We start from the raw sequence: 20,677 nt of genomic DNA, 5'->3' as shown, positions 1-20,677 counted from the left end.
AAGCCAGCCTTTTTGAATTCTTTTTGAATTCTTTGTGCACGGATGTGTTTTCCCTTTTTTTGGAGGGGGGGAGGTTAGAATGTCCCTAGGAATTTGGCTAATAACTTAATAGCTTCTCTACTCCTACTGCAAATGCTTTGTACGGCACAGAGTGGACAGATGGAGGCCAAAAAAAAAAAAGTAGATTTCTCTGTAGGCTGCCCCATTAGCTCTGGCTTTTCAAAATCAGGTGTTTTCCCCCCGGCCTGCCTTTTCTTGGTTTCATTTATGCTCGGAGAAGCTTTCCTTCTCCTTTCACCTCGCCGGCTGGTTACCAAAAGAAAAAGGATGGCATAATGGCTGGGGGTGGCATTCAATCTCTTTATGGGCGCAGGGGTGTGCAGTGTGCCAAGGCTGTGTTCCCAGAAGCTGGCCTGCACAAATGAGGCTTGCCATTTGGAGATTGTCTCTGCTTAATTGGGGAGCCGCAGCTATGCTAGGGAATAGGGGGTACATGTGGATCCCTGAACGTGCTTAGAAAGGGGTTAGTTACAACCCAGGTGCGTACAGCTGAAAAAGCTTGGAAAGGGTCCGGGACAGGTAGTCCTCGACTTATACCCATTGGTTTATGACTCGTGGACTTCAACTCCCAGAATTCCTGAGCCAGCCATGCTGAGGGGAAAGGGAAAGTTTCCAAGCTGAGCCATGCTGGCTCAGGAATTCTGGGAGTTGAAGTCCACGAATCATAAAAGAACCAAGGTTGCCTACCCCTGGTTTAGCCACTGTTCGAATTACAAAAACCCTGAAAAAATGGGATTTGTAACCAGTCCTCATACTTACGACCATTGCAGCATCAGCAGAGTGATCAAAATTCAGCTACTTGGCAACTGGTGTGTATTTCCAATGGTTTGAGCTTCGATTAAATGCCTATATATGCAATGGTGGGATTCAGATAGGTGAACAACCGGTTCTCTGTGTGGATGCCGCTTTCGGAAGTCCATTCTGGGCCTGGGCCACAAAAAATTAGCTACCGGTTCTGCCGAAGTGGTGCGAATCCGCTGAATCCCACCACTGTATATATGGCATTTTAACCAATTAGCCTTAAGGCGAGTGAGGAACCTGCAAGTAAAATGTTTTTAAAAAGAACCTCGTGGATTGCTGACTCATTCTTTCTGCTGCAGGGTTTGTGACAGGGCCATGTAAGATGAGTGGAAGGTCATGAGTTTGGCACAGTCTTTGAGAGTGTGCAAGCTTGCATGTAGATTTGGAGAGAAAATCAGTGATTGGTGGTAGGCTAGCAAGGGAAATGGGAGTTGAAATTTAACACACCTGGGGGGGGGGTACCAGATTGGGGAAGTCTGGATTAAATAGGACTTGCAACCAGTCTAGGGAAAAATACTCAGATGGACAACGATGCAGCCCAGGTGTAGAAGGAGTGTCGTAAAGGGAATTGGAAAGGCAGAACTTTTGGGAATGGCAATGAATTTTAGACTTTATTTGACCGGTTGCTATCATGCCCTCTTTTCCTCTAAAATGATTTGTGCCCCTGATTTTGCCAGTTGTATGTGCCTGTAGGAGAAAGAGTGGCAGAGATGGGGGCGGAGTCAAAAGAGGACTCAGCTTGGAATCTCTACATAGCCACAAATGGACTAAATCCAACCCCTCTTGAATTCCATTGACTCTAATCTAGTACCGAAATAGTGCTAATCCTTAGTTGAGTAAATTCCTGTGCATAGGCTGAGCAATAAACTTCACATGTGGTCCTGTCTTCAGCATCTGACGGTGCTGGTCTGGTCACGTTAGGCCTTAACCTACGACTGTAGTGACTTAACATCAAAATTCCAATTCCAATGTGACCACCTGTATGGTTGCAAAAGCACTCTGTACAGTAGTCATGACCACAGGGGTGTCAAACTGCCAGCTTGTGGGCCAGATGCATCATAGCAAAACCGCTCCCACCCCATTGCCAGCAATGGCAAAAAAGTCATGACACGTCACGTGACATTGCAAGTTTGAGACCCCTGCCCTAGGAGTTGACTTTGACTTGAGAGAGTCTACATTTATTAACCAAGTTCTATCCAGGCCATGTCATTGGTTGCTTTGAACTGCAGTATTTTGTTAGGAACAATAAATATCAGTTTTATTTTGGTGAGAGATGGGAGGAAATTTCAAAAATTTATGGAAAGAGAATATTTGTTTGTTCTAAGATGCTAATGCAGTACAAGAGCTCTATTATGCTGCCCTTGAACAAAAATGTGCCAAACCCTCATATTTTATTTACTGCTTACAACAAAGGATTAGCACAGCTGAGTTCCTTGTTAATATTGCACATCTTCCGAATATTCCCTTTGCTAAGCGAAGCTTGTAGCTTTAGATACATGAGCTGGTACTTCTAGAACAGGGGTCTTCAAACTCGGCCCTTTTATGACTCATGGACTTCAACTCCCAGAATTCCTCAGCCAGGCACACTGCCTGAGGAATTCTGGGAGTTGAAGTCCATGAGTCGTAAAAGGGCCGAGTTTGAAGACCCCTGTTCTAGAAAAACTTGATTTTTCAAACATTGGCATCGGGACACGTTCTCGCAATGGGATAGCTGCAAGATGACACTATGTAAATACCGTTTTGCACAACTTCTCTCTAGAGCAGACATGTCAAACTCGCGACGTCACGTGACGCCACACAACGTATCGGGACGGTTTTGCCATTGCTGGCAATGGGGTGGGCGCGGCTTCCAGATGACGCGTCCGGCCCACGGGCCGGCAGTTTGACACCCCTGCTTTAGAACGTGGTAAGCTGGGGAATTCTGGGAGTTGAAGTCCACCCATCTTAAAGTGGCTAATGATTGTAAGTTGAGGACCACCCTGTATAGTTCTTTGACCTTATTAGTTTGGGACTACTCATGACCTTCAGCAGTTAAAGGGGAAGAAGGCCTAAAACAGTGGTTCTCAACCTTTTTAATGCCGCGACCCCCAACCAGTTGTAAGTCGAGGACTAAACTGGTCGTAAGTCGAGCACTAAACCGGTCGTAAGTCGAGGACTACCCAACCGGTCGTAAGTCGAGGACTTTCCCTGCCCGGGAGCACCACACATGCGTGGTTCCGCCCCCTGCGCCGGCCGAGGCGTAGCTGGCAAGTGGCAGAGACGGAGCAGGCCGACCACCAGCTGGCCCAGCTCAAGGGAGGTAAGGCACCCGCCAGAAAAGGGGAAAAAAATGGCGGACAGCCTTGCTTGCCGACCCCCGTGAAATGGTCGATCGACCCCAAATGGGGTCACGACCCATAGGTTGCTGGCCTAAAAGATGGCAACAACCTTAAGCAGTGGTGGGATTCAAATATGTGAACAACCGGTTCTCTGTGTGGATGCCGCTTCCGGAAGTCCATTCTGGGCCTGGGCAAAACAAAAAATTAGCCACCGGTTCTGCCGAAGTGGTGTGAACCGGCTGAATCCCGCCACTGACCTTAAGCCATCCGACTGACACTAATGTTTTCTTGTGGCTGTTTTTTTTCAGGAAAGTATGCCCCAGACGCCTCCCTTTGCAGCGATGTTTGACAGCAGCGGCTACAGCCGATACCTGTTCCAGTCCAAAGAGGACAGCTGTGAAGGGCTGTATTACCATGACAACAATTTGCTCTCAGGATCTTTGGAAGCTCTCATCCAGCACTTGGTGCCCACTCTCGATTACTACCCAGATGTAAGTCTTCTCCATTTGCAAATTAAATCCGCTCACCCTGCTGTGTCAGAAGTGGAAGGCATGGCAAGGAGCCATGAGACATGTAGGTTATGGAGAACGATTAGAGAGCAGATCTAGCCAGCTCCACTTTTAGGCTGTCTTTTCTTTTCTTTTTCTTTTTTAAATTTCCATAATGTATTTTATCAGTTTATCAAAATATAAAATGCAGAAGTACAAAGAAAAATGAAAACAAGGGGGGAAACAGGGAAGGAAAAGGGGGGAAGAGAGAAAAGTGAAGGGTAAGGTGTCCCAAAGGTGCTTTTTCAAAAGGCCAACTGGACTTTGTTTTTCCTTGAAGATGTTTCACTTCTCACCCAAGAAGCTTCTTCAGAACTGTCAGACGTTCTGTCAGAACTAAAGAAGCTTCTTGGATGAGAAGGGAAATGTCTTCAAGGAAAGACAAAGAAAATCCAGTTGCCTTTTGAAAATGCACCTTTGGGGCAACCATGACCCGGATGACTGAGAATCTCCATAAACATGTAGGGTAAGGTGCAAAAGAAAAAAAAAGATGTTGAGACTCTAGAAAGAGTGCAGAGAAGAGCAACAAAGACAATTAGGGGACTGGAGGATAAAGCAAATAAGGAACGGTTGCTGGAATTCGGTATGTCTTTAGTTTAATGAAGAGAAGGACGAGGGGGGACATGATAGCAGTGTTCCAATATCTCAGAGACTGCCACAAAGAAGAGGGAGTCAAGCTATTCTCCAAAGCGCCTGAGGGCAGGACAAGAAGCAACGGATGGAAACTAATCAAGGAAAGAAGCAACCTAGAACTAAGGAGAAACTTCCTGACAGTTAGAACAATTAACCAGTGGAACAACCTGCCTCCAGAAGCTGTGAATGCTCCAATACTGGAAGTTTTTAAGAAGAGACTGGACCGCCATTTGTCCGAAATGGTATAGGGTTTCCTGCCTGAGCAGGGGGTTGGACTCGATGACCTCCAAGGTCCCTTCCAACTTTATTATTATTATTATTATTATTATTATTATTATTATTATTATTATTATTATTATTATTATTATTATTATTATTATTATTATTATTATTATTATTATTATTATTATTATTATTATTATTATTATTAAAAAGAAAAAGCATTGACTGCCAACTCCTTTAGTGCAGTAGAATAAGGTAGTAACATAAACCTCAACCTTTTACTTGTATATGACAATACATACTAGCCACGTCTATAAAAAAACAAACCTATCTAATCGGCAAAACTCAAAATCGGAAGTTGCATTTTTTCCCATCTCAGGCTGTATTTCTTGACATAGCTACTTTGAGCATCTCCAAAAATGAGCCAGACTATCATGACGTGGTAACTTCATCTCCCCCCCCTTTTTTTTTTGCTTACACCTTGAGTTTTCCAGTCAGGCAACAACCTATCCCTGGCTCTCGAGAAAAGATGACAAAAGCGTTGTTGTGTCTGGATTGCATCTCTCTTTTTCTCCATGTCACTTGGTCGAGGGCTATTTCTGTCAGGGCTGCTATGCGCACTACAGACATCAAGTGTTTGGCATTGGAGATGAAACCAGCTGCAGATGGTCTCTTTGATCTTTTTCTTGGACAGCTCAGAAGCAGCTGCGTGTCTTTGCAAAGAAGTATTTCCCCCTTGTGCCCCTCAAGGAGGAAACTATCTTAAGGGCTGGGAAGATGACAAGCAGGCTGCACTTCTCGTCCTGATCAAGAAAATATTTTTTCCTGATCCAAACTGGGATGCAGAGTCAATGCATTCTCCTGGTTGATTCTCCTTCCACCTCACTTCCATATTAAAGTTGCTGTCAAGCTGAGCTGGAGTCCCTAGCGTTGTACAGGCACACGTTCATGCAGTTTTCTTGGCAAAATGCACAAATGGCTGTTTTCTTTTTTTTAACTTCCCAGTCTTAACATGCAGCCATGATTATGAGGTTCCCCCATCTACGTAATAAGCAGAGGTGGCCCCACTTAGCTTTCACATTCGACCAAAGTCAGCTATGTAAAATTGCATAGTTGAGGGCGATCTCAATTCCTGGCAAATAGGTGGGGAAGAAATGGAGGTAGTGACAGATTTTATCTTCCTGGGCTCCAAGATCACCGCAGATGGGGACTGCAGCCAAGAAATTAAAAGACGCTTGCTCCTGGGGAGGAAAGCTATGGCAAATCTAGACAGCATACTAAAAAGCAGAGTCATCACCCTGCCAACAAAAGTGCGTATAGTCAAGGCCATGGTTTTCCCAGTTGCAATGTATGGCTGTGAAAGTTGGACCATAAGAAAGGCTGAGCACCAAAGAATTGAGGCCTTTGAACTATAGTGCTGGAGAAGACTCCTGCGAGTCCCCTGGACTGCAAGGCGATCAAACCGGTCAGTCCTAGAGGAGATGAACCCTGACTGCTCTTTAGAAGGCCAGATCCTGAAGTTGAAACTCAAATACTTTGGCCACCTAATGAGAAGGAAGGACTCACTGGAGAAGAGCCTAATGCTGGGAAAGATAGAGGGCAATAGAAGAAGGGGACGACAGAGAATGAGGTGGCTGGATGGAGTCACTGAAGCAGTAGGTGTGAGCTTAAATGGACTCCAGAAGATGGTAGAGGACAGGAAGGCCTGGAGGAACATTGTCCATGGGGTCGCGATGGGTCGGACAAGACTTCGCAACTAACAACAACATGGAAATTGTGCTATGATTGTCCCATGCGATACAGGTAGTCCTTGACTTATGACCACAATTGAGTCCAAAATGTATGTTGCTAAGTGAGACAGCTGTTAAGTGAATTTTGCCCCATTTTACAGCCTTTCTTGCCACAGTTGTTAAGTTATTAACACAGTTGTTAAGTGAATCCGGCTTCCCCATTGACTTTGTTTATCAGAAGGTCTCAAAAGGTGATCACATGATCCCCGGACACTGAAACCGTCATAAATATGAGTCAGATGCCAAGTGTCTAAATTTTGATTATGTGACCGTGGTTATAAATGTGCACTTTTTCAGTGCCATTGAACTTTGAACAATCACTAAACTAACTCTTGTAAGTCAAGGACTAGGTACCTATATTATGGGAAGATCCTACACACACTTCATGCAGTTGCTTTTTGATGTCTGTTATGTTCATAGAATATTTTTGCTGTTCTACTAGTGTTAGGAATGATTATTTCAAAAACCAGCAGGTAAGACAAGTTGGTTTTTTAAAACACTCTCACATGGAGGATCATAAGTCGGGCAATAATTATACATCTTTAAATGCTTCTAATGCTACATGCTTATTTATTGAACTACTCTGGACAGCTCAATATAAATGCAGCTTTATAATTTGTATCACATTTTTCCAATGTAAAGCCTACCTCACCAGGCTAGGTTTAAGTTTCTGAAGACTTGAGACAGGATACATCTTCTCATTTTGTGTGATGTCTCCAAAGTACTACAAAATTTCTATCTATTTTTCTAATTTTAATGCAGGCTTGGTATTATTCCATTTTAGTACTTTCCTTTCATCCATGTTCTATCCCAGCCTATTGCCGTCCTTGTTAGAGGCACAAGGACCAAACCCCTGCTGATACAATAGGCTGGAAACTTTAAAACAAAACAAAATCCCTTTTATTTGGGTGACAATCCTGTCAATAAGTCCAAAACACAAACAGCAAACCTCAAGTTCAAAGGAAGGCAATAGTCCACAGGAACACGTTGCAAACAAGACNCTGACTCCTGCTCCTCACACAGCTGAGCTTCATCAGAAACACGACTGGAGGGGCCAGGCTCTTCATCAAGCCGTGAGTCTTGTAATTCATCAGAGCCTCCCTCTGACCCTGATGGCCCCTCAACAGCCTCCTCCACCTCCTCCTCAGATTCCTCAGACTCAGCTGTTGGGAACACAGGCTGGCACGGAATCACAACAATCCAGTTCATACCAAAACCATCTCCCCCTTATGAGAATCGCTTCGTGTTTTGAGAAACAATTTTTGTTGTGTCTTCTCAGAAATCTTCATTCCATATGCTTCAAAAACTGAAACCTTCCAGAGCAAATTCTTCTGCCTGTTTGGTCTGCTTTGGGTGGAATTCATGCACCTCCCATCTGTCATGTCTTTCTTACAGAAACACACAAAATTACTAAAAAGTAATACGGGTGACAATATGGTAATTACCCTTTCCCCCACAACACGGCCATTTCCTTATCCTAAAATTTGGTGATGCTAGGAAATTCCTTGCAAACTGTTTCTAAGTTCAAAAATCTAGCTTGAGGAGTCCTTGGTGCTCTCTGAGCTTGCTTGTTTTCTTGCAGATGTTTCATCACCCCAACTAGGTAACGCCATCAGTAGCTTGAATTCTTCAAAAGGAGCAGCTTTTCATTAGTCTACATCAAGGGTAGTCAACCTTGGCTCTTTTATGACTCGTGGACTTCAACTCCCAGAATTCCTAAGCCAGCTAGAATTCTGGGAATTGAAGTCCACGAGTCATAAAAGAGCCAAGGTTGACTACCCCTGGTCTACATTGTGCATTAATCTTAATGACATCCATTATATCGGAGCTGACTATATGCAACTTGGGCCTCTTTTGCAGTTTAGCACAAGCCTGTTCCTCTCCCCACAAATCAAGTGGCACAACAAAAAGGGCTTGAAATGGGAAGAATTTTTTTCCCCTCTATGCCAGTGATGGCGAACCTTTTAGAGAGTGAGTGCCCAAAAACCACCCCGTCCCCTGCCCGCCACCGCTCTGCCCCCTGCTCTGCCCCTGCCCTGCCTGCCCACAGGGCCACCCACCGCCTCCACGGCCCGCTGCAACAGATCGTCCAGGCAGCTCTGCAGCGCCATTGTGGCCACGCCCTCTGCCTGCATCCCGCAGCATTATCTCCGCGCGACAGGGCGTGAGGGCGGAGTCTTGTCCTTCCTGCCCAGCTACCATGTCCTTGGCTGCGCTGCTCCACATGGGCTGCGCCCGGGGGCGACTCTCCTCTGGCGGGGCTGCTGGTGAGGAGGGGGCTACGGGGGGGAGACAGGGCTCAGGTGACAGTGCGCGTGCCCACAGAGAGGGCTCTGAGTGCCGCCTCTGGCACCCGTGCCATAGGTTCGCCACCACTGCTCTATGCTATACTCAAATAAGGATAAGATGCCAGGTGAGAGTTCCCTGCTGTATATCTTCTCCAAACTTCTATAAGGAAATATATACCATAGGGTACAGGTAATCCTTGACTTATGACCATAATGGAGCCTGGAATCCGATATAATACAAAACTATGCAAGTATGTAAAATTTAAGAATCTCTTGTGATTTGGGCCATTTCTTTAATTATATCTTTGGAGGTTGCAGGTGCAACAGATGCGAATACTTATTGCTGACTCATGCTTTGTGTACTAGCCAGCTGCAGTACTTACAGCTGGTATCAATCACAAATAGATACTCATCTCTAATTTGTCTTAGATCTGAACAGCAGGTCCTCAGGAACCGTGCTGAATGATGGGTTGATATTCCGCCTTAGGTTTCCTTAAGGTGGAAATGATGTGTTGACTCCACTGATGTTAATTACTCAAATAAGTTGCGCAATATCTTCAAAACACTCCGGTTGGCTTGCGAAGCTGATTCACACTCACATATAGAAGCATAGAATAAAGTGAATAACACCCTTCTGAATAGCTCGTGTGGGATTGGTTAAACTCTGGAAGCCTGATGGAATTTTCCATCTTGTGACTTGACTGGTTGATGACCTCAAAGCAACAGCAATTCCCTGTTGGAAACTTGCAAGCAGGTTTGCAGTCCTCTGGGTTCACTTCCTAATAAAATGAAGCTCGCTACAAATTTATTGAATGTAGGCTTTGTCGGCCATGTTGGCTCAGGAATTCTGGGAGTTGAAGTCCACGGGTCATAAAGAGGCCATAGTTGTCCTCCCCTGACTTAGTCAGAATCAATGTCAAAACTGTCTGCCCAACTCTATATAAGGATTAACACATACAGCTGAGTAACTGCCCCACCTTGTCTCTTGCCTTATTCAACCAGGATGTGATATATTCTAAGCAGGTTTTGCATAGAGTAGCATTTGGTGCAATTAAACTTTAACAGCTTTGCAGCATGGTATCTGAACAAATAGGCCGTGAACTTTATTTCTCTCTCTCTCTCTCTCTCATTTACAGAGAACATACATCTTTACTTTTCTGCTGAGCTCTCGGCTTTTTGTGCACCCTTATGAATTAATGGCAAAAGTCTGCCATCTCTGCACCGAGCAGCAGAGGCGAGTGGATTCTGCAGCTGATCAAGTAAGTGGCCCACTAAGTCGTTGGATTTGAGGCCTATGCCAGGAGAAAGACAGGATGGAAAGTTAGACTTCCCCCAAAGGAGAGAATCTGAATTCTAAATACATTGGAAACTAACTTTTTATGATGCTGGCTAGTTGAATTTATAAGTTTTCCCTCCTTTTTTTGCCCCCAAGAAGTTCACTCTTGTGAATCTAGTCCTTTTTATATATATTAATTCTCAGAACAGCCTTGCAATATGTACTCACTGAGATCCAGTGAGGATCGTGCCTGTGTGAGTTTGTAGTAGAGAGATGCAAAATCGAACGTTCTAGAGAGAAAATGGCCAAATGCATTCTGGGTGAAAAATGGACCCTTCCAAGGAAAAGTGGAATGGTCTGTCTCTAGAATGGGGACTTTGAATCTAATTAAACTGAAGCTGGCTGTTCTCGGATCTGGTGGAGCATATAGGTAGTCCTTGACTTATGACCACAATTTGGACTTCCATTGCTAAGCAAGGCAGTTCAATGAGTCACATCTGATTTTACAACCTATTTGTGACAACGGTTGTTAAATGAATCATTAATTTAAGCCGTTAAATGAATCATGCAGTTGTTAAATGAATCTGCCTTCCCCTTGTGACTTTGCATTGACTTTATGACAGTTGCAAATGTGTGGACCAGTTTTAAGTCACTTTTTTTTTAGTGCTGTTGTAACTTTGAACAGTCACTATGCAATCAGTTGTAAGTTGAGGACCACTAGTAGTTATCACCTCCAGTATTGTGTGTGGTCCACTTTAAGAAAGACACAGACAAAACTGGAAAGGGTGTGAGAAAGAGAAAACAGAATTTTAGATTCCTGGAAGACAGATTGGGGAAATTAGGAACATTTTACCACAGCAAAAGATGACCCATTGGATATGGGATAATTCTCTTCAAATACCCAAAGAATATTTGGGGAGATCCAAAGAATATTTGAGGAGACCCAATGAATGTCACATAGGAGAGGGCCAAGATTTGTTTCTACCCAAATGCAGGATACAGAATAATAGGTTTATTTATTTTAAAAGGAAGGCTCATTCCAATGTAATGTTCAGGGGAAAAAATCTTGATGGTAAAAATATAGTAGGGAAAGCAGGTATGGGTGGATGTCTCTTTCCCTTGAAATGTATTTATTTATTTGTAAAATTTATTGGCCGCCCATCTTACCTCAGGGTAACATTTACCTCAGGGTAAATGTTAATGCAGAGGTTGGGAAACGATTTGCTGGGGATGGAGGTTAATTTGGATTTTTTTTTTTTTTTACTAAATAGAAGGATGGAATCAGTAACCTCTTTCAGTTCTTTGATTTGCCAATCTTCCTTAACGCTGTCATGTCACCTATCTTGGAATACAGTAATGAAAACATATATTCTGCCCAACTTTCAAGGAGATTTCCCCAGTCAGCTTTGTAATCACTTTTCTCTTTTACTTCACCTTTCTCTCCAGGGCCGGTTAAGGAAAATTGCCCCCAAAATCCTACAACTTTTGGCTGAGTGGACAGAGACATTTCCGTACGATTTTCGGGATGAGCGCATGATGAGAAATCTAAAAGAATTGGCCCACCGAATAGCCAGTACAGATGAGGTGAGCCTCAAGGTGCAGAACGGTTGCCAATAAAAGAAAATAATATGCAGAATGTTTATATATGTGGAATATAGGATAACGTGGAATGTAGTGGTTATATATGTGGAATAGAATATACAGGCAGTCCTCGACTTACAATCCCAGTTGAGCCCAAAATTTCCGTTGCTAAGCAAGACAGTTTTTAAGTGTATTTGCTCCATTTTACGACCTTACTTGCTGCAGTTGTTAAGTGAATCACTGCGGTTGTTAAGTTAGTGACCCGGTTGTTAAGTGAATCTGGCTTCCCCATTGACTTTGTCAGAAGGTTGCAAAAGGGTATCACGTGATCCCATAAATATAAGTCAGAGGCCATGCATCTGAATTTTGATCACGTGACCAACAATGGGGGATGCTACAATTGTCGTAAATGTGAAAACGGTCATAAGTCACTTTTTTCAGTATCGTAACTGTGAATGGTCACTAAATGAACGGTTGTAAGCCGAGGACAACCTGCATGAGAAATGATTAATTCTGCTGTATTTGCAGAATATGTGTGGAAGTAGAATGTCAAGGGTCTTCAATTGCAACTTCTGTACAAATGGAAATGACCACATGAAAGAGCAGAAAAGTGATTACATTTCTGCCTTGATAAGTTGTAATAAAAGGTAGATCGGTATATTCAGGGAATGCAAAATCCAGTTCAGCCATTTTACAATTAGTGACAGTTCATAGAAATTTGCAGGTCATTGCAAATTTACATGAGTCCCCAAGGAGGAAACATGGATGTTTCCTTTGGATCTATCTGTCACTCTCATTTATTCAAAACAAATTTGGATAATGTTTGGTGTTCTGATTTTGTTAAAAGTTTCTCTGAGCTTTGTCAGAGGGGATATAATATAAGCAGTTACACCAGAGAGAACTCATTCCATCTCACATCCATTCTGGGGATGGGAAATTAGATTTAGCTAGCATTCCTTTTCTCAACTTGTTTCTTTAACTCCTTTACTCTTGCATAAAGCTGCTTACAACCCAAAACATAATAGTATGAAAAATATGCATCTATGCACAGTTTTCTGCATAGAGAGGCAGTGGGATTCCCTGATTTGAATAGATAAATTGCATAAAGATAATATGGAACCCCAGGATACTCCCACATGGATGTGTGAATTCATCCTCATTGGATATGCTTCATGGCCCCCATGAAGGGACATCCTTTTCCACAGAGGCCCCCACCTTGGTTGACTAGCCTTCTTCTAGAACAGGGATGTCCAACCACGACAATTCCCCATGTCTGCTTGGGGAATTTTGGGAGTTGAAGTCCACCAGTCTTCAAGTTGCCAAGGTTGGACACTCCAGTTCTAGAAGTTCACTTATTACTGTCCTTGGCATCGTTCTATAAGGCTGACCTTTGGCAACCAAGATTGTGGTAATTGTGTGGGTTAGTCATTATTTTTCTATTTTTCATTCTTTGCCGCTACATTGAGCTTGTTCAATCATTGTGTAACTCTTTTATTGTTCTGAATTTGATTCTTTAGGTGATTTCAATGGTTGGAAACCACATTGAGTCATTGTCTGCTTGTGACGTTATACAAACAAGACAGATTAATAGATAACTGTTGTTGAGGAATGCAGAGCTATCCTGAGAAATACTGGAGGCAAGAGCAGCTGGAGTATTTCATAACCACAAGGAAAACGCCCACAGGCTACTCTGAGCTAGGAAAATACATGAGTACTTTTTTAAGGATGAGCTAAAGGAAGCTTTTCCCAGTGGTAGTATCGTCCAGATATTTTGGGCTTTAATATTATTTTGTATAAATAGCTCAAGGTAGTGAACATACATAATACTCCCTTTTCTTCCCGTGAGGTGGGTTGGGTTAAGAGAGAGAGAGAGGGCGACTGTCCCAAGCAGGGCTTTTTTTCTCATAGAACGTCCAGAACGGAGTTCCGGCACCTTTTTTGGATGGAACCTTGTAGGGTAGGCAAGGCGGATTGTATGACGTGTGTGAGTTCCGGCACCTTTTTTTTTTTCTTTAGAAAAAAAGCACTGGTCCCAAGGCACCGAGTCTGCTTTCATGCCTAGAACTCACAGTCTCCTGGTGATTGGTCCAAAGTCACCCAGCTGGCTTTCATGGCTAAAGCGGGACTAGAATTCACAGCCTCCTGATGATTGGCCAACTGATCCTGTCAGCTTTTTCCACCCAATATCCTAAAACTCCACTATGTAACATCTCATAAGTTCATCAACATTTGCACAGGTCTCATTTCAGATCTCTTAAGGTCTTGTGCATGAGTTGAGGAAGATAGTCCATTGCATTAAATGGGACTGTAACAATGACATCAGAAGTTAGATGTGTGGTTGACCAGACAAATATCGTACAAAGGAAGTATGAAGGTCTTTCACGTTAGGTGGAATGCAAACTCAGAAAGGCTTGCTGCTCAAAGGATTTAAGGAGGACAGAAGAGAATTTGTCATATTAAATCTGTTTTTCATCGATAAGTGACTTAGAGACAGATGTATTCTCAGTGAACATGTGTAGTGGCAGTTGTTGTAATAAATGTTGGACCTTAAGGCAGTGTTTCTCAACCTTTGCAACTTTAAGATGTGTGGACTTCAGTTCCCAGAATTCCCCAGCCAGCATACTGGGGAATCCTGGGAACTGAAGTTCACACATTTTAAAAGTTGCCAAGGTTGAGAAACACCGTCTTGAGGTTTGCACTTGGTTGGCTTTGAACCTAGGAATTGTCTTTCGGTTACAGTTATGAAGCTGTTAGAAGGATTTTTATTGTTTATTTCAACTTTCAAGTCACCTTGAGAGGGTGGTTTTGTCCGTGGGCAATCCACATGCAATTTTAAATAAGTGCTCCTGTTTTCGCATACTGAAAAAAGAGATTTGAAAAAAGAAATGGAAAAGTCAATATTGTAATACAATTCAGAGCGCCGTAAATTATGTGTGATGCTGGCTAGCAGCTTCTTTGGGAAAGTAAATTGTGACCTTGTGTGCATCACACTGCATTGCGGATCAGAACAAGGAGTGTTTTGGGCTTCTAAGAATATAACCTCCACCAAGGCCTCCTTCATAGATTTATGCTTTCCATTTTTTAAATCCAGGAACTGAATATAGATAGTCCTCAACTTACAACAGTTCCGTTTAGTGACTGTTCAAAGCTACAGTGGCACTCAAAAAAGTGACTTATGCCTGTTTTTCACATGGCCACTGCAGCATGCACACGGTCACGTGATCAAAATTCAGAGGCTTGGCAACTGGCTCATATTTATGACGGGTGCAGTGTCCCGTGGTCACGTGATCCCCTCTTGCAACTTTCTGACAAGCAAAGTCAATGGGGAAGCCAGATTCACTTAACAACCGAGTTACTAACTTAACAACTGCAGGGATCCACTTGACAACTGCGGCAAGAAAGGTTGTAAAATGGGGCAATACTCACTGAACAAATTTCTCACTTACCAAATTTTGGGGCTCAATTGTGGTCGTAAGTTGAGGACTTTAATGCTTTTTGACTAGAGTTATATCATATCCCAGAAGCATCCTAATTTTTGCTCCCTTAGTCTATCTATCTGCATTTTTTAGTACTCTGCAGAAGTCTGAGATTTCACCATGTGCGGCTGGCTGTTGTTGAGGTAACTAGAGAATGTTCTCAAACCAAGAATCTGCCTCTCCCCTATGTTGATATGTAGCTCTCTTAATTTTCTAGCTAAGGTAACATCTGTGGTAACAACTGCACCGTGGAGCTACCCCCAAGAATGCAGTAGTTTTGATAAGAACACCTTAGCATTCCTTCTCAGCTGTCTCACCTATAAGCCAAAGAGGGAGGCAAGAATAGTCTTTGCCATGTTCTCTAAACAAGTTGAAAGATACAAAATAAATGGAAAGGAAAACTGAAGCAGAAAATCAGGGAGCAAAAAATGAACCTTACCACCTCTGTCTTTCCAATGTAACTATTTTCATTGTCCTATACCAGGGGTAGGCAACATTGGCTCTTTTATGACTCGTGGACTTCAACTCCCAGAATTCCTGAGCCAGCATGGCTCAGCTTGGAAACTCTCCCTTTCCCCTCAGCATGGCTGGCTCAGGAATTCTGGAAGTTGAAGTCCATGAGTCATAAAAGAGCCAAGGTTGCCTACCCCTGCCTAGAATCTCTCAGGATATATCTCTTAGAGACTGAAAGTAGTAAAAGGTTTACTCTGGAAAAAAGTCTGTGGAGATTCTCAGTCATCCAGGTGATGGTTGTCCCAACAGACGGAATCTTGCAAGAATAAACCCAAAGATTTATTTATTTGTTTCACTTTAAGATCTTGCATTACGCTGACTTCTTCTTTCACAGTGTGGTTCTTGATGTACCAAATTTTGTCTGTTCGAGTAGACAGAAATGTTACCTTCTCTAAGGGGCAGGGGTAGGCAACCTTGGCTCTTTTATGACTCGTGGACTTCAACTCCCAGAATTCCTGAGCCAGCATGGCTCAGCTTGGAAACTCTCCCTTTCCCCTCAGCATGGCTGGCTCAGGAATTCTGGGAGTTGAAGTCCATGAGTCATAAAAGAGCCAAGGTTGCCTACTCCTGCTCTAGGGCATGAGAGATGGAATGCGATCAGGGAAGAAGAAGTAGGGGGAGTGAAAGAAATAAAAGTAAATAAATTGCCCTCACCCATAGTATCCTTTTCCCCCTCAGAAATTCAGATATGATGTACATTCGTTCTTTGCCTTTAGGCATCCTGCATTTATGCCTAGCGTGAAAGACATCTCTCGTTACGGTTCTTCAATCCATCAAGGTCCTTACAAGGTCCCTTACTAGCCTTTTGTTGTCTTTTCACATTTAATCAGAAGTTTAAATTCCGTTGTTTTTTTTAAATGTGAGTTTTGACTTAAGAATAAAAATCTAAAAGTATTTGACATATACACCCGTTCTCTCTCTCACACACACAGCCTGGATGTAAATTAAAAGTTATTCTCCAGATTGAAAGTCGTTTTTATTGTTTCTTGTTAAAGTTATGTCATAGCCTCAAAAATGCTGGCAAGTCATTTTGTGTTGGAAACTCGACTTGCGCAAACAATTTGGTCACATAGCCACAAGCTAAGTCTGCTGAAGGAAGAGGTTAAGCCAGAAAAAGAAAGAAAATTAAAGTTGTGGTTTTTACTGGAAGGGTCTATGGTGGACAATTTAAATTGGCACGCATTTTGTTCTTTTTTTCTGTCGCTGCAGTTTCTACCCCCACTTTTTCTTTTCTTTCTTGTTTAAAAAATCATGTTTTCCATAGTACAAAGACGCCGTGCAGGTGAGCCAGAAGTAAATTTAATCCTGGATTTCCATTTTAGCTCCCTTTGTACCTGCCTAATTCTTTGCTTCCATTTTTTGAAAACATTGTATTCATTAAAAACCTCTGCATGCATGAGCTTGTGTTCTGCATAGGAAAAAGTGAGCTTCAAAGCATAATACAGGTGGTCCTTGACTTACAACATTTTGTTTAGTGATTGGTCGAAGTTAACAGTGGCACTGAAAAAAAGTGACTTATGTTTTTCATATGACCCTTGCAGCATTCCCAGGGTCACGTGATCAAAATTGGCCTCTTGGCAATTGGCATGTATTTATGACAGTTGCAGTGTCCCGGGGTCACGTGATCCCCTTTTGCGACCTTTTGACAAACAAAATCAGAGGGGAAGCCAGATTCACTTAACAGCCATGTTACTAACTTAATTGCAGTGATTCACTTAAGAACTGTGGCAAGAATGGTCGTAAAATGGGGCAAAATTCACCTTATAGCTGTCTTGCTTAACAGTGAAAATTTTGGGCTCATGTGGGATGTTGAGGACTGTTTTTTTTCTAGAACAAATATCATGTCATTAGTCACATCCGCTGCAGTAATCCTTTTTTGTGACAGTGCTCATAGGTGATCTGGTTGTGCCTGTTGATTCAGAAGAGCTTAGTGGTACATGTTGGGGGGTCATCACATACCCCTAATACAAAAAAGGTCTAAGAAGGAATTTCTAAATTTGCTCTTCTTCATTTACAGTAATGTGTGTACCATTCCAAATGCAAAATAAATAGACCAGATCCATTGTTGTTGTCCCCTATTTGGGATGGTGATTCCCAAAATTCCCAACTTTTATATTTGATGAAAACTTGGTTTTTATACCTGCTGCTCCTGCTGTCTCTCTTCCCCCTTGTCAGCTTTATGGAATTTAGTAGGTTTAGGTGAAAAAATTCAGTGGAGTACAAGAAACTTGCAAATTCTTTTTAAAAAAAAATATATTTAGACCTTGCAGACTCAAGTCATCAGAGGAATATCATTCTTCATTGCACAGTTTAGTATATTGATATTGTTAACAGTATGTCATGGTTCCGATAGATGAAACTCTTCAAAAGAACTTAGAGGCATTGTTTACCTTAAAGAATCTTTTATTCGAGAAACAAAACATTGGCACTACATAGTTGAAATCAGAAATTAAATTCCCCTCCCCTGGATACAAAGTAACAAAGTGCAATTCCCTCCTCCAATAAACCGTCATAAATCACATTCCCCAATTAGCTTGAAGCGCCTGCTTTCTCCCAGCTCTCCAGCCCGCCAAAACACTATCAGCTCTAGACTCAATGTCCTTGGGTTCCCACGGCTGAGTTATTATTGTTATGACTAGCTGGACTCTCATCCCTATTCCCCCTCCCAGCAGCAACTAATTCTAAAAGCAATAGAGAAAATGGCTGCATTTCCATCTGTTGTCAAAGCAAGAACATCCGATGTTAGCAGCGTTGACACAGTACATCCTGGTGAGAATTTTCTCATGCAGTTATGCAATCAAACCACTGTACCCACAAAAGCAGAGGGCAGGGATTCTTGCCAAGTTTACTAAGAAATCCAAGGCACTGGTTATGTCTGCAGAGCAGGAAATTGCCCACAAATTGGAACGTGCTCCAGCTGACGTTTATCTCCATTATGACATCTTAGCCTTCATTTTCCGCCCCTTTCTATGTGAATAAAGTAATGCCTATAGCAGCGGCCCCCAACCTTTTGGGCACCAGGGACCGATTCTGTAGAGAAAGGTTTTTTCGTGGACCCGAAGGGGCGTGGTTTCACGTGCTGCCTGCATCCCGTGGATGATGCTTCACTCGTTTGCACGGCCCAGTTGCTGGCGTGCCACGGCCCGGTGTTGCTCCATGGAGCCGAGGTTGGGGACCCCTGACCTAAAGCATTGTCATGAGAAAATGAGAAGACGACACACCGTGTTAAAAAAGGATTTAACAATTGCATGCTGACCTAGTTAGTCAAAAGTATAGTTAGCTCACCATTTTTGGTTAGTTTTCTACATTTCCTCTGCTAGTTCCAAGGAGGAGGAGGAGGAGATCGTCTCAATGCATAAAACAATTGTAAAAGAATAAACAAAAAAAAAGTTAAGTGAGAATTCTGGATTTAGATGCAGCTACAAATTATGATTGCTGATGTCGAAATCTTCAAAAGGATGTGGTTTCCAATTCTCTTTGGTTGCGAAACAATAGAGAACAAGTTTGGTCTAGTGCAGGGGTCTTCAAACTTGGCCCTTTTATGACTTGTGGACTTCAACTCCCAAAATTCCTCAGCCAGGCACGTGTGCCTGGCTGAGGAATTCTGGGAGTTGAAGTCCACAAATCATAAAAGGGCCAAGTTTGAAGACCCCTGCCTTAAATCTAACAAATAAAATGGAGGCTGGCTGAGGAATTCTGGGAGTTGAAGTCCACAAGTCATAAAAGGGCCAAGTTTGAAGACCCCTGCCTTAAATCTAACAAACAAAATGGAGGCTGGCTGAGGAATTCTGGGAGTTAAAGTCCACAAGTCATAAAAGGGTCAAGTTTGAAGACCCCTGGTCTATTGGTTAAGGCACCAGGCTCGAAAGCAGGAGACCCTGAGTTCAATACCCACCTTAGCCATGAAAGCTGGCTAGATGACTTTGGGCCAGTTACTTTCTCTCAGCCCAACTCACCTCACAGGGTTGTGGCTGTGGGGAAAATGAGAGAAGGAAGGTGTGTTGGATTAGTTCACTGCCCTGAATTATTTCTACAAATAATAAAGGCGGGATACAAACAAGGTCCTCACGAGCAGATCTTCTGGCATCCCGCTATATGTGTAAGCTCCACCAATAGAAAGCCTTTCAGGCATTCAAAAATGATGATTGCTTTCATTATTTCTCTTCCCATTGACAGACCTATCGGAAAAACGTGCAGCAAGTCCTCCAGAGCCTCATTCGTAAGCTGGCTTCTCTTAACCAATACGAGGAAGTTCTGGCAAAAATCAATGCTACTTCAACCGATAGGCTGACGGTTTTAAAGACCAAACCCCAGGCCATCCAACGAGATATCATCACCATTTGCAGCGATCCTTACATGTTAGCCCAGCAGCTGACTCACATAGAGATTGTAAGTTTATTCCCCCACTGTATTTTACTGTTGTTTGATCGTTTTTCTCAGTGATCTTCTACAAGGGGCGGTGCGGTAGTTAAGGCGCTGGGCTTGTTGGCTGGAAAGCCAGCAGCCCACGTTTGAGGCCCGAGCGCTTTGTGATGGGGTGAGTTCCCATCCTCGCCTCAGCTCCTGCTAACCTAGCAGTTCAAAAGCATAATAATAATAATAATAATAATAATAATAATAATAATAATAATAATAATAATAATAATAATAATAATGATGATGATGATGATGATGATGATGATGATGATGATGATGATGATGATGATGATAAAGTTGGAAGGGACCTCGGAGGTCATCTAGTCCAACCTCCTGCTCAGGCAGGAAACCCTATACCAGGGGTAGGCAACCTTGGCTCTTTTATGACTCGTGGACTTCAACTCCCAGAATTCCTGAGCCAGCATGGCTGGCTCAGGAATTCTGGGAGTTGAAGTCCACGAGTCATAAAAGAGTCAAGGTTGCCTACCCCTGCCCTATACCATTTCGGACAAATGGCTGTCCAGTCTCTTCTTAAAAACTTCCAGTGTTGGCGCAATCACCGCTTCTGGAGGCAGGTTGTTCCACTGGTTAATTGTTCTAACTGTCAGGAAGTTTCTCCTTAGTTCTAGGTTGCTTCTCTCTTTGGTTAGTTTCCACCCGTTGCTTCTTGTCCTGCCTTCAGGCGCTTTGGAGAATAGCCTGACTCCCTCTTCTTTGTGGCAGCCCCTAAGATATTGGAACACTGCTATCATGTC

At 42.9% G+C, this 20,677-nt stretch overlaps 1 protein-coding gene across 1 annotated transcript in view; it reads left to right on the top strand.

The window, feature by feature from the left end:
- RASGEF1B (RasGEF domain family member 1B) overlaps nucleotides 1-20,677 on the top strand; it is a 46,500-nt gene that overhangs the window by 14,214 nt on the left and 11,609 nt on the right. Inside the window, exons 2-5 of the mRNA XM_015832365.1 lie at nucleotides 3,488-3,670; nucleotides 9,797-9,919; nucleotides 11,383-11,520; nucleotides 19,683-19,895. Coding sequence (XP_015687851.1) covers nucleotides 3,494-3,670; nucleotides 9,797-9,919; nucleotides 11,383-11,520; nucleotides 19,683-19,895 — 651 coding nt within the window. The 5' untranslated portion in view covers nucleotides 3,488-3,493. The remainder of the gene's footprint in view (nucleotides 1-3,487; nucleotides 3,671-9,796; nucleotides 9,920-11,382; nucleotides 11,521-19,682; nucleotides 19,896-20,677) is intronic.

Source organism: Protobothrops mucrosquamatus, unplaced genomic scaffold (assembly GCF_001527695.2).
Source record: "Protobothrops mucrosquamatus isolate PMUCROS unplaced genomic scaffold, P.Mucros_1.0 scaffold3, whole genome shotgun sequence".
In the NCBI taxonomy this organism is placed as follows: Eukaryota; Metazoa; Chordata; class Lepidosauria; order Squamata; family Viperidae; genus Protobothrops; species Protobothrops mucrosquamatus.
Note: the sequence above shows the minus strand (reverse complement) of the source record. Positions and strands in the feature narration are given on the sequence as shown.